This window comes from Cherax quadricarinatus, chromosome 28 (assembly GCF_038502225.1).
Source record: "Cherax quadricarinatus isolate ZL_2023a chromosome 28, ASM3850222v1, whole genome shotgun sequence".
In the NCBI taxonomy this organism is placed as follows: Eukaryota; Metazoa; Arthropoda; class Malacostraca; order Decapoda; family Parastacidae; genus Cherax; species Cherax quadricarinatus.
Genome location: NC_091319.1, coordinates 12,268,170 through 12,280,669, shown reverse-complemented (window position 1 = coordinate 12,280,669; position 12,500 = coordinate 12,268,170). Strand labels below are relative to the sequence as shown.

Sequence of the window (12,500 nt, the reverse complement as noted above, 5' to 3'; positions counted from 1 at the left end):
ACTGGGAAAATGGACTCGTAGAAATGAGCGCTACCACTGGGAAGATGGACTCGTAGAAATAGCTTCGCTGGAAAATACGGTCTATGTACATACAATCATCTGCAGTTCATCAGAAAAAGGGCCAAAGTGCTTCCTGTACAGGATGCTGGTGATATATTATGTAATATTCTCATTTGCATACCAGGAAAGATAATGATATCTTGGTCCTTGTTTTTTACATAGACTTGACAAGATTTTACTAAATTATCATTTTATTTTTATTTTGTGTACTATCTAATTTTTAGGTACAAGGTGGGATATAAACTAACCTTAGCTATAATTTACTAGCTACTAAATTACTAATTAATTAAAAATTCATAAACTAGGAACTAAGGCAATTTTAAGTTTGAGTATATTTTGCATGGATTTATCGAATATATAATATACGTCAGCTAAACCTCCATATACTCTAACTATACACGGTTTATTCACGAGGGTATAATCCGGTTCCTTACGGGTCATCATCGTCTTTGATAAAGCACTTCCTGCTAGAGAAGGCAAAAAAGGGGAAAAAACTGAAAGATTCAGTACCATCTCAGGACTTTTAATCGCCGAGAAACTTGGAGTGACATGTGAGAGAAGCAAAAACAAAAAAAGGTACTCGAAAACGCAAGCCATTTGTCTCCGGACGTTGACAGTCGCGTCAAGCACTTGTTTATTTTGTTTTAAGTAGTGTCTTTTCCTTCAGTCTGGTAACTGGAAGCCAGAGTGAAGACAAGTGTGGGTAACGGAAAGATACTAAGACCGGAGCATTAACAAACGTTTCCTTAATAAATTCTTGATAGGTAAAAATGTTTGTCAGAAAAGAGGACAAGTGTTTTCTGACGCGGGTCTTTTGGTCATCTGGCGGGGGACTTCCACTGGCTTATCGGTCCACCTCTTTATAAATCGTGGTTATGATTATAACCATTTGTGCTGCTTCACTACTGTTTACAAATCTATCCGTTACTAGAGTTAAGTTATAGATTTTTTTTGTGGACAAGAAGCTTTGAATGAATATTATTGCTTCTAAATATAGGTTACAATTTAGTTTAAATTAAATCTCTATAGTTTTAGCTTATGTATATAATGGCGTTGATGCCCCTAATTAATAAAGAAAAATATACAAGATCCCACATCAACTCCTCAAACAAATGTAAACGAAGAACAGACTCGGGGCGGAAATTCAAACGAAGAGTTTAGAGTTTACGTCTGTACTTTGTCAAGATATTTTCGTACCTTCCATGTAGTGTTGAATACAAACGACACGTCTCTCCTTCGCCTGTGTTTACATCATGGTAAATCCTCCAAAGGAGGTGCCAAACATTTGGAGATGCTCTCCGATTCACTGGATGAAGTCTGATTACATCCCATTACGGGAGTACACTTCGCTTTAAATATTAAAATATTAATTAACCTAGCTTGTCAGGAGAATAAGTTTTTCGAAACTCCAGCAGTCTGATCATGATCACAAATGTATTAAAATTGTGATATAATTCGAGTAACACTGCCGGTGCCAGTGAGAGACGCAGCAGGTGCAAATGATAGACACAGCTGGTACAAGTGGGAGACAGAGCAGGTGCAAATGATTAGACACAGCTGGTGCAAGTGGGTGACGCAGCTTGAACAGGTGGTACATAACTGTCGGAATGTGATACAATCTATCACCCTTTGCATTTCAAATTTGTCAATTACACCCTATTCAATACAGCTTTAGTCCTCTTCTTTTCATGGCTTTGATTCTCCCGAGCAAACATCTCCATTATCAGATACACACACTCATTCTCTCTCACCCACCAGGTACACTATATTATTATTATTATTATTACATTTATATTTCATTATTATTATTACATTATTATTATTATTATTATTATTATTATTATTATTATTATTATTATTATTATTATTATTATTATTATTATTATTGCTATATTCGCGGGGACACGCTTAGGCATCATGAAGAGCCTGTGGAATGGGATTCACTCAAACCAGATCCTAGGAAGAGAAGGTGCATGTTGCCCAGACACAGACAGTACAGATATTGGAATAAGCTCTCGGCTGTTTCACGTCAGTGATTATCTATCAATACTCACACAAAATACACAGAGCTCACCACCTGGCGGTGGCCGCTCTTCCAGCACCTTAATTACGAAGGCGGGGTCTCAAATGAGTGTGGTTGCAGGCACAGGGACGGTGGTGGTTCGCCTGGCGGACGTGAACGACAATTCTCCCCGCTTGGCACGACAACTGTGGGAGCTGCAGGTGGAGGAGACGTGGGGTGAGGGACCTCCTGACAACAAAACCATTCTGGAGATCTCCGCAGCTGACAGGGACACCTCCAACTACTTCTTCTACAGGGTAGGTGGATGCAGACGTGGAGAGAGGGAAAGGAAAAACGAGAGGAATGGGAAAAATGCAAGAAGAGGAAGAGAGAAAGATTGGTGGTGGTGCCAGAGATGGGGGAAAGACGATTTATTGGAAGGTGGTTGAGTAGGTGAAAGAAGGAGGGATTAATAAAGATGGAGTGGATGGTGGTAGTTGGGGATTTTCATGGGCAGATGGACGGATGGATGTATGGATGAATAGATGGGTAAATGTACGCAGATTACAGAGGTATGTGTGTGTGTGTGTGTGTGTACTCACCTATTTGTACTCACCTATTTGTGGTTGCAGGGGTCGAGTCACAGCTCCTGGCCCCGCCTCTTCACTGATTGCTACTAGGTCCTCTCTCTTCCAGCTCCATGAGCTTTATCATACCTCGCCTTAAAACTATGTATGGTTCCCGCCTTCACTACTTCACTTTCTAGGCTATCCCACGGCTTGACTACTCTATGACTGAAGAAATACTTCCTAACATCCCTTTGATTCATCTGAGTCTTCAACTTACAATTGTGACCTCTTGTGACCTCTCAGCATACATTAATATACAAAGATTCCGAAAAATGTCAACAAAGTTTAGCATAATTTTTAGTGTGCAGAAAGGAACGTGAGAGAGGCTAAAGAGAACAAGGAGAGAGAGAGAGAGGGAGAGAGAGAGAGAGGGAGAGAGAGAGAGAGGGAGAGAGAGAGAGAGAAGAGTATGTAGAGAGGAAAACAAGGAAACAGATCTCCTGGTCTATAGCTAGTATATCTTCTGAAGAATGTTTTTATTAAGCCATATATTATTCCTCGAGAGAAAGATGGGATTAAGAAAGGGAGAAAGGTAGAAAGAAGAAAAACAGAGGAAAGAGGTAGAGAGAAGAGACAGTAGAGACAGAGGTAGAGATGAAAATGGAGAAGAGAAGAATGAAGAGATGTCGAAAAATAGAACACAGAAACAAATGACAGAGCACAAGTGGGAGGAGAGTGGAGAGAAGAGACAAAGAGAGAAAGAAGGTAAAACAGAAACAGGAAAGGAGAATGAGTATTTTGAAAACCAAATGATTTTGAGTCGCTGCAGCATAAACAAATTTCAGAAGATGGTAACAAAAAAGTTATATGAAATATATATATATATATATATATATATATATATATATATATATATATATATATATATATATATATATATATATATATATATATATATATATATATATATATAGTTTTCAAAATTTAAACAATGAAATTAGTATTCCCTCTTTTGTACTTCCCAGTGCTCCCCATTGTCTGTACTTCCTAGTGCCCCATTTTCTATAATTTCTAGTGCACCATTTTCTCTTCTTCCCAATGCTCCATTTTCTATTCTTCCTGAAGCTCCATTTTCTATACTTCCTAGTGCTCCATTTTCTATACTTCCTAGTGCTCTGTTTTCTATACTTCCCAGTGTTCCATTTGCAATACTTCTCAGTTCTCCATTTTCTATACTTCCCAGTGCTCCATTTTCTATACTCTACAGTATTGCAAAGTTTTAAACTTGAATGATAAATATAAAACATCAGTTTTATTTAACACAGATTATTATAACTTTGTGAAGCAATATTTACTTTTTCTTGTGTGAGTTAGTATTTTTAGAGACAGACTTAACTTATGAGTGTTATTGTATGAGCGTATATACGTTGTGAATATTTGTATGTATGAGTGTATATATCTTGTGAATGTTAGTATATATAAGTGTATATATTTTATGGTTGTTAATATGTATGAGTGTATATATCTTGTGAATGTTAGTATATATAAGTGTATATATTTTATGGTTGTTAATATGTATGAGTGTATATATCTTGTGAATGTTAGTATGTATGAAAACCTTGTGAATATTTGTATATATGAGTGTATATAACTTGTGGGTGTTTGTATGAGTGTATATATCTTTTGGTTGTTAGTTTGAGTGTCTATACACTGTGGATATTAGTTAAGTGTGAGAGTTAATACAATGTAATACTAGAATATATCTATGTTTATACCTAATTACTGTTAGCATCAGAGTATATATATTGTGAACGTTGTTAGGTATGAATATATACGTTTTTTTTAACCCTTAAACTGTCCAAACGTTGATCTACTTTCACGTGCTCTGAATGACCACAAGAACACAAGTGCTCTGTAAATACATCAGCTTTCTTCCGTTTGCTTCAACGGTGAGACCCTTGCCGTTGGTGAAGGCTCTTAACCCAACGTTTACTTTAACAGACAATTATATTCAAATTCAAATTCAAATGTTTATTTTTCTGTATAGATTACAATGTGTGGTTTACATATTATCATTATAAAATAAAGTACTTATTACGAAGAACGACACTAGTTTGCCTAGATATGCCTAGGCATTTCGGATAGACTATTACTATTTCTTACTCTATATTGACACAGGTTATGAATTATACTGGTTTTAAAGTGAGGAAGCTTGATTTACAAAAGTGAGGTAGTTCAACACATTTTAATAAATTAACAATTAGTTTATCAATTAATGAAAATGGTCTCATCTTGGCATGATACAGTTTCTATTAAGGCTCCTATAATGGAGTATCTTAGACAACCTTATGACTAGCTTAAGAATCATGTAGTAAAAGCTAGATTCAGGATTTTATGTTGACAGTCATTAGTGTAAATTAGTGTAAATTAGTGTAAATTAGGGGAAGTCGCAGCAGACAAATATAACAGACAAATATAACAAAGAAAAATATTACAAATATAAAATTAGATTTCGTGACCCTCCCCCCCCTTCCTCCTTTCCTCGATTATTCTTTTACCAAGTGACATTTCGTATATTATTATTATTATTATAATCAAAAAGAAGCGCTAAGCCACAAGGGCTATACAGCGACATTTCGTATAATGTGACTTGTCTCCTGTGATGTGGAATAAATTGCTGATAAGGTCTTTGGACTGGGACATATGGATTTTAAATTGTTTCAACTACATTATCCTGATGATGTCTGTAATATGGCTGACACCTCTTCAGGGTAGCATCATATTGGCTGATGATATCTGAACATTTTTTTTAATTTAAAGTTCTAATAATTACATGATTCTAGAGTTTTCTCAACCTACAAAAATACAAAGCTATATTTGTAAGTTTTCTCTTTTCTCTAGTCCAGTGCGTCATGTTCTAGACTTCCAAGTATTCCAATCGCTTTGCTATCCTATGTGTTCTGTTTTATATTCTAATGGTTACTCCATTTTTTTTCCTTCCCGGTGTTCCATTTCTATACTTCCCATTATACAATTTTCTGTTACTGAACAATGCACAGTTTCACTACTTCGTTTTCTGTTCTCGCATGTCCCAGCGCTCCATTATCCGCACAGAATGGTAGTCCATCATCTTAAATTTCAAATGCAAACTATAATCAGCAGAATCTATCAATTCTTGAAGACAATCCTTTTCTAAAAGATCTTAAAGAGGGTTTGAATCCCCGCAAGACTTTCTGTACAAGACAAAAGAGGTTTAACACCCACAATACCTTTAATACTCGCACGAACTCATTCCTCGACAAAGAAAAAAATAGGTGGCCAGAGAGAGAGTGGTAGGAAAAGGGGTAAAGTGGAGCGCTTCATCCTGTCTCTGCAATTTGCATGCGTCAATAGGGGGGGGCAGCCAACCACACTCACAGGACGGGCAAAATTTGTCTTTGATCCGAAGAGGGAAAGGGGGTGAGGCGCAAGACCTCCCTCACACACTTCAGCGTCTCGTTTTCTTTTAGCTATTACTTCTCGTTGAAGGTCCACAAGTGTTGATGAGTGGTGGGGAGAGAGCGAGGGGGAAGCTGGAAGAGAGATAGTATTAGAGAGGGGGAGAGTTGGGAGTGTGATCGTGGATGGGAAAGTGGGATAAAGGGAGAGAGAGAATGAGAGGGAGTGTGAGAGAACTCACATTAGTTCACATAGTAAAGATAAATAACACGCTATACGGTCTATAACTTCGTTTTATACAGAGAACGAATAATAATTTTGTAAACTACCTCCACTGCTTCTGTGTGGACAGGTGAGCACAACAAAGCAGAAGGCTCTCTGCCTCCTCTCTCCCTCCCTATAACTACTCTACAGTGTTTGTGAAGAGAAAAACCTCAGTATTTTTTCCTTTATTTCTCCAAGACAGTGTGTCTCCCTCTGCCACCTCTACTACCTTTAAAAGGGAAAAAATGCACTGAGGCTTAGGGGAACAAAGGAAGAACATTGACTAAAGTCTGTCACTATAGTATCATCCTTATTTTAGAGTTCATGTATAAGTTTTTGCGTTCCCTTTAACCACCACACACTGTACAATGTACATAAAATGTATATTAAATGTATATAAAAATTGCATTTCTAGTATTGGAACGCACTTAACAGTGTCCCGTCAATAGTAGTAGTAGTAGTAATAGTGGTAGTAGTAGTACTTGTAGTAGTAATAGTAGTAGTAGTATTAGTAGTAGTAGTGGTGGTAGTGGTAGTTTAGTAGTAGGTGTAGTAGTAGTAGTTATTGTGACAATGACACTTGAACCAGGGAATGGGAGCTACACTCTCCCCCTTCACCTCGGATTGAACCTGATTACCCCCAATTTCCCGGATGGGCCCCAACGGATTCGGCGCTTCACTCTGAATGTGTTTACTTAGTGTTTATTTACCTATGTAAAACGCTAAACCCGTGTGGGTCATTCAGCCCAATGAGTGGCAGAGGCTCGATCCTCCGTCCGCTAATCAAGGTAACATATAATATATGAATTACCCTGAATGCAATGATAATAATAATAATAATAATAATAATAATAATAATAATAATAATAATAATAATAATAATATCATTATTATTTATTGTAATAATAATAATAATAATATCATTATTATTTATTGTAATAATAATAATAATAATAATAATAATAATAATAATAATAATAATAATAATAATAATAATTGGTTTCGAGTTTAACTGCAATAAATCGACCAAAAAAATTAAAGAATATGCATATCCTTTCCCCAAAAGAAATGAACTGCATTTGTTCAGGATATCAGAAAGCAATTTGTTCCAGTGTTGTATTGACTCTGGAAAATAAACGTGCCCACGACTGTATTACATCCTGTATCCCAGAGCTTGTCAGTTAGTGTGGAGTGCTGAACTGCAGTGCGAGAGAGAGACAGGGAGATAGAAGAGGCAGAGAGGGGAGAGGAGAGAATTGGGAATGAAGGGGTGAGGGAGAGAGAATGAGGGAGATAAAGAAAAGGAGGGGTTGATGAAATGGGGATGGACAGAGACGAAGGTAATAGGGTGGAGAGAGATGAAGTGAAAAGAGAGGTGATGTAGAGGGAGTGGACAGAGATGAAGGATGGGGAGTGGATAAAGGTGGAAGAGAGGAAATGGACAAAGACGGAGGAGAGGGGAGGTGGAGAGAACTAAAGGAGAAGAAGTGGAGAGAGATAAAGAAGAGATGAAGAGAGATGAATTAGAGCGTATATAGAAAGATGAAGTAGAAGGGGGAGCAAAGAGAAAAAGATTAAGGAAGTGTGATAACGAGGGAGCGAAAGGGAGAAAGGCAAGGGAGGATGAAAGGTAGACGGGAGAAAAGGGTGGGGAGGAAGATAAAGTGATGATACCATCATAAATCCCGCGAAGTGTACTGGAATGTTGATGATCTGGGGGAAGAGAGAGAGAGAGAGAGAGAGAGAGAGAGAGAGAGAGAGAGAGAGAGAGAGAGAGAGAGAGAGAGAGAGAGGGATTACTCGGGAAGAGGAATCGAACTGGATAAGTGGGACAAGCGGGGTTCCACAAGCATCTCCACAGAGACCAGAGTTGTTACTGATTCACGACGTGAATGACATGCTAGGAGAGACAGAGTCTGATATTCCCTGTTCGCAGGTGATGTAAAACTAATGGGAGAGGGGAATAAACATAGGAGAGGACAAAGAAAAGACAAAAATTGACTTGAATTTGCTGCAAGCTTTGTCGGACACGCGTTTATTGGAATTCAACCCCAGCAAGTGCAAGGTTATGAAAATTAGGAAAGGGCAAAGAAGACCAGAAACGGAGTATATAATCGGAGAACAATATTTCTTAAGGAGCACATAAACCAAACAATCTCGCGATACTATATTTGACATACGACAGGCTCATCTGGGAGCTTGGAACTCACACATGCTTAAGCTTCTCAAGAAACTGTAAAAAAAAAATGCGAAGATTTGACACGAGATTTACTATGGAGCTAAGGGGTGTGAGCTTTGGGAAGATAGTAAAGAAATAAGTCTAATGACATTAGAGGATAAGAAGAACCAAGGGAGATACGATAAGAACGTACAAAGTAGTCAGGGGAATTAATAAGGTTAACAGGGTCAGGTTGTTCTAGAAGGGAGAAAGAGATATAAAAGGGCACAACTGGAAGTTAAAACCACAGTTGAGTCACTTGGGAGTATTTTTTCAACCACAGAGTGGTCAGGATATGAAATGACCTGGACAGCCATGAGGTAGAGGCAGGAATAGGTATGACTGGGCTGACGAAGTCAGGAAAGAGTGAAACCAGAAGCTGCCAGAATAAGAGGAGGGACCAGGAGCCGAGTCTCGACCTTAATAATCACAAATAAACGAGTTTTAATAAATAAATAGAATCCGTAAATGGGTTCGAACCATTTAATAAAACGTATTTTGTAGGGCAAGATTTTTTCAAACCAAAATTAGGTACACTAGCAGGGTGCTACCTAATTCCTGGTAAATTAGGTACGGTAGCAGGGTGCTACCTAATTCCTGGCAACAAATGCTAGGTATTTTTTCCCTGTTATACTCAAGATGGTGTCCAAATAAGAAGAAATGAAGAGAAGAAGAACTGATGAGGAGGAGCAGGAGGGGGAGGGGAAAAATTAAGAGGAAACTATGGTAGTGAGTGGGAAGGACGAAGAGCAAACTGAGGCGTGGGAAATATAAACTTGAGAAAAATGAAGAATGATGAGAGAAAGGAGACAGAGATCGATATCTGAAGGCAGGAACTAAGAGAGGTCAAACATGATTTAGGGAACGAATGTGTAATAGGAAGGATATAGTGAAAAAGGGTCCAAGGGAGGGGAGTGAGAGGATAATGAGAGAACTTACGAGCCTGAAAGAGAATAACGACAGAAGATTATGTAAAATGATCTGTAACTTTTATATGTTCCCTCTTCTCCTCCTCCTTCTCTCTTTCCCCTTCTCTCTTTCCGTCTTATTTTCCTACTCTCCCTATCATTTTCTCTCTCTGGTTGTGTAGCTCCATCTTCTGTGTTGCAGGTGGAAAACGAGTGAGTGTGTTGCAGATGGAGGAAACAGCTGGCTCTACAACACCTTGTGTTACAGGTGGTGGAGGCGAGTGGGTGGGGCTGGGAACACTTCGGGATGAGGTCGGTGGGTGTGATGGGTCAACTCTACGCCATCAAGACTCTTGACTACGAGAACGAAACTCACCGACGAGGCTTCAAGTTCATGGTGCAAGTCACTGACAGGGTGAGTAATATATATATATATATATATATATATATATATATATATATATATATATATATATATATATATATATATATATATATATATATATATATATGTATGTATATATATATATATATATATATATATATATATATATATATATATATATATATATATAGTGTGTGTGTGTGTGTGTGTGTGTGTATGTGTGTGTGTATGTGTGTGTTTGTGTGTGTGTGTGTGTATGTGTGTGTATGTGTGTGTATGTGTATGTGTGTGTGTGTGTATGTGTGTGTGTGTGTGTGTATGTGTGTGTGTATGTGTGTGTATGTGTATGTGTGTGTGTGTGTATGTGTGTGTGTGTGTGTGTATGTGTGTGTGTATGTGTGTGTATATGTGTGTGTGTATGTGTGTGTATGTGAACTTGTGCGAAAGTATGTTAAAAAAACTGGGGGTATTTCAGCACTGCACAAATAACCTTTAGTAAATTAAACTGCGACTGTTGGAAGTCAGACGAGACGAACTCAACCGAGATAACCAGATGAGTTAAGCAAAGTAAAAATATATCGGGACACTCAACAATCAGAGCAGATGGACAGGACGGGATATCACACTGGGTTTTTCAACGAATATACGCTTCTAAGTTTACTTTTTTGGACCCATCGAGGGAGGTATCTTGGTACCGGTGAAGGGCTCTTGATCCAGGGAAGTGTATCTACCCTCCACTGCAATGTACTGAATGACTCCTACGAGTTAAGTGCTTTCCCTAATAATAATAATAATAATAATAATAATAATAATAATAATAATAATAATAATAATAATAATAATAATAATAATAATAATAATAATAATGGATATTTTTCAGTATCTCATTATAAAAAAGGCAATAATTAGGCTCCTATTAATGAGAAGCGATAATGAAAATCCGACAATGTAATCCTGTCATTGTAATCCTCGGTCACTGTAATTCTGTTTCACTGTAATCCCCTTTTCACTGTAATCCCCTCTCTCTGCAACCCTGTCGTACTGTAATCCCCTGTCTTTGTAATCTCGACTCACTGTAATCCCCTCTCTCTCTGATCTCCTCTCATTGTAATTCCCTTTCTCTCTAATTCTCGCTCACTGTAATCCTGTCTCAGGCAACAGTCTTGGTTCCTGTCTCAGGCAACAGTCTTGGTTCCTGTCTCAGGCAACAGTCTTGGTTCCTGTCTCAGGCAACAGTCTTGGTTCCTGTCTCAGGCAACAGTCTTGGTTCCTGTCTCAGGCAACAGCCTTGGTTCCTATCTCAGGCAACAGTCTTGGTTCCTATCTCAGGCAACAGTCTTGGTTCCTATCTCAGGCAACAGTCTTGGTTCCTATCTCAGGCAACAGTCTTGGTTCCTATCTCAGGCAACAGTCTTGGTTCCTGTCTCAGGCAACAGCCTTGGTTCCTATCTCAGGCAACAGTCTTGGTTCCTATCTCAGGCAACAGTCTTGGTTCCTGTCTCAGGCAACAGTCTTGGTTCCTATCTCAGGCAACAGTCTTGGTTCCTGTCTCAGGCAACAGTCTTGGTTCCTATCTCAGACAACAGTTTTGTTTCCTGTCTCAGGCAACAGCCTTGGTTCCTACCTCAGGCAACAGTTTTGGTTCCTGTCTCAGGCAACAGCCTTGGCTCCTTTCTCAGGCAACAGTCTTGGTTCCTGTCTCAGGCAACAGTCTTGGTTCCTGTCTCAGGCAACAGTCTTGGTTCCTCTCTCAGGCAACAGTTTTGGTTCCTGTCTCAGGCAACAGTCTTGGTTCCTATCTCAGGCAACAGTCTTGGTTCCTGTCTCAGGCAACAGTTTTGGTTCCTGTCTCAGGCAACAGTCTTGGTTCCTGTCTCAGGCAACAGTTTTGGTTCCTGTCTCAGGCAACAGCCTTGGTTCCTGTCTCAGGCAACAGTCTTGGTTCCTGTCTCAGGCAACAGTCTTGGTTCCTACCTCAGGCAACAGTCTTGGTTCCTATCTCAGGCAACAGCCTTGGTTCCTATCTCAGACAGCAGTCTTGGTTCCTGTCTCAGGCAACAGTTTTGGTTCCTGTCTCAGGCAACAGTCTTGGTTCCTACCTCAGGCAACAGTCTTGGTTCCTGTCTCAGGCAACAGTCTTGGTTCCTGATCACTTTGGAAAGTCAGTGGGATTCTGTGTGAATAGCTAATGCTTCAAGTCGGACCGATACGTCTCCATAAGCCTCCAATATGCCTGTTATTTGTGTATTGTTCCAGTCACGGTACTGTGCATTTTTCTTCTCCATTTCCACTAGTGCTGGACAGTGCGATATCCATCCTCGTTTAATTTTATGATAACGTAAAATGTTAATCTCGCACACAGACCCATTATCAAGTAGAAATCAAGCGTGGTCGGCCTACTTATCTTTTATCACCTTCAACTTTCTCCAGTTCCTCTTCCCTCATATTTCTTCATCCGTTTTCATGCTTCCTTATCCTTCTTCCTGCCCCTCCTTATCAGGTCTCTGGTCATAGTTCGTTTGTTCGTCAGGGAGAGAGAGAGTGAGAGAGAAGAGAGAGAGAGAGAGAGAGAGAGAGAGAGAGAGAGAGAGAGAGAGCAAAATATCTAGATTATTGTCGTTGTGTGAATCAGTGTAATTGTTCAACGTATGGAGTA

General features: G+C 39.0%; 1 protein-coding gene across 3 annotated transcripts in view; it reads left to right on the top strand.

Annotated features, from left to right (window-relative positions):
* LOC128693161 (putative neural-cadherin 2) overlaps nucleotides 1-12,500 on the top strand; it is a 919,455-nt gene that overhangs the window by 767,914 nt on the left and 139,041 nt on the right. For all 3 annotated transcript variants that reach the window (XM_070089401.1, XM_070089402.1, XM_070089403.1), the window contains 2 exons: nucleotides 2,204-2,379; nucleotides 9,728-9,874. In XM_070089401.1, the coding sequence (XP_069945502.1) occupies nucleotides 2,204-2,379; nucleotides 9,728-9,874 (323 nt within the window). The remainder of the gene's footprint in view (nucleotides 1-2,203; nucleotides 2,380-9,727; nucleotides 9,875-12,500) is intronic.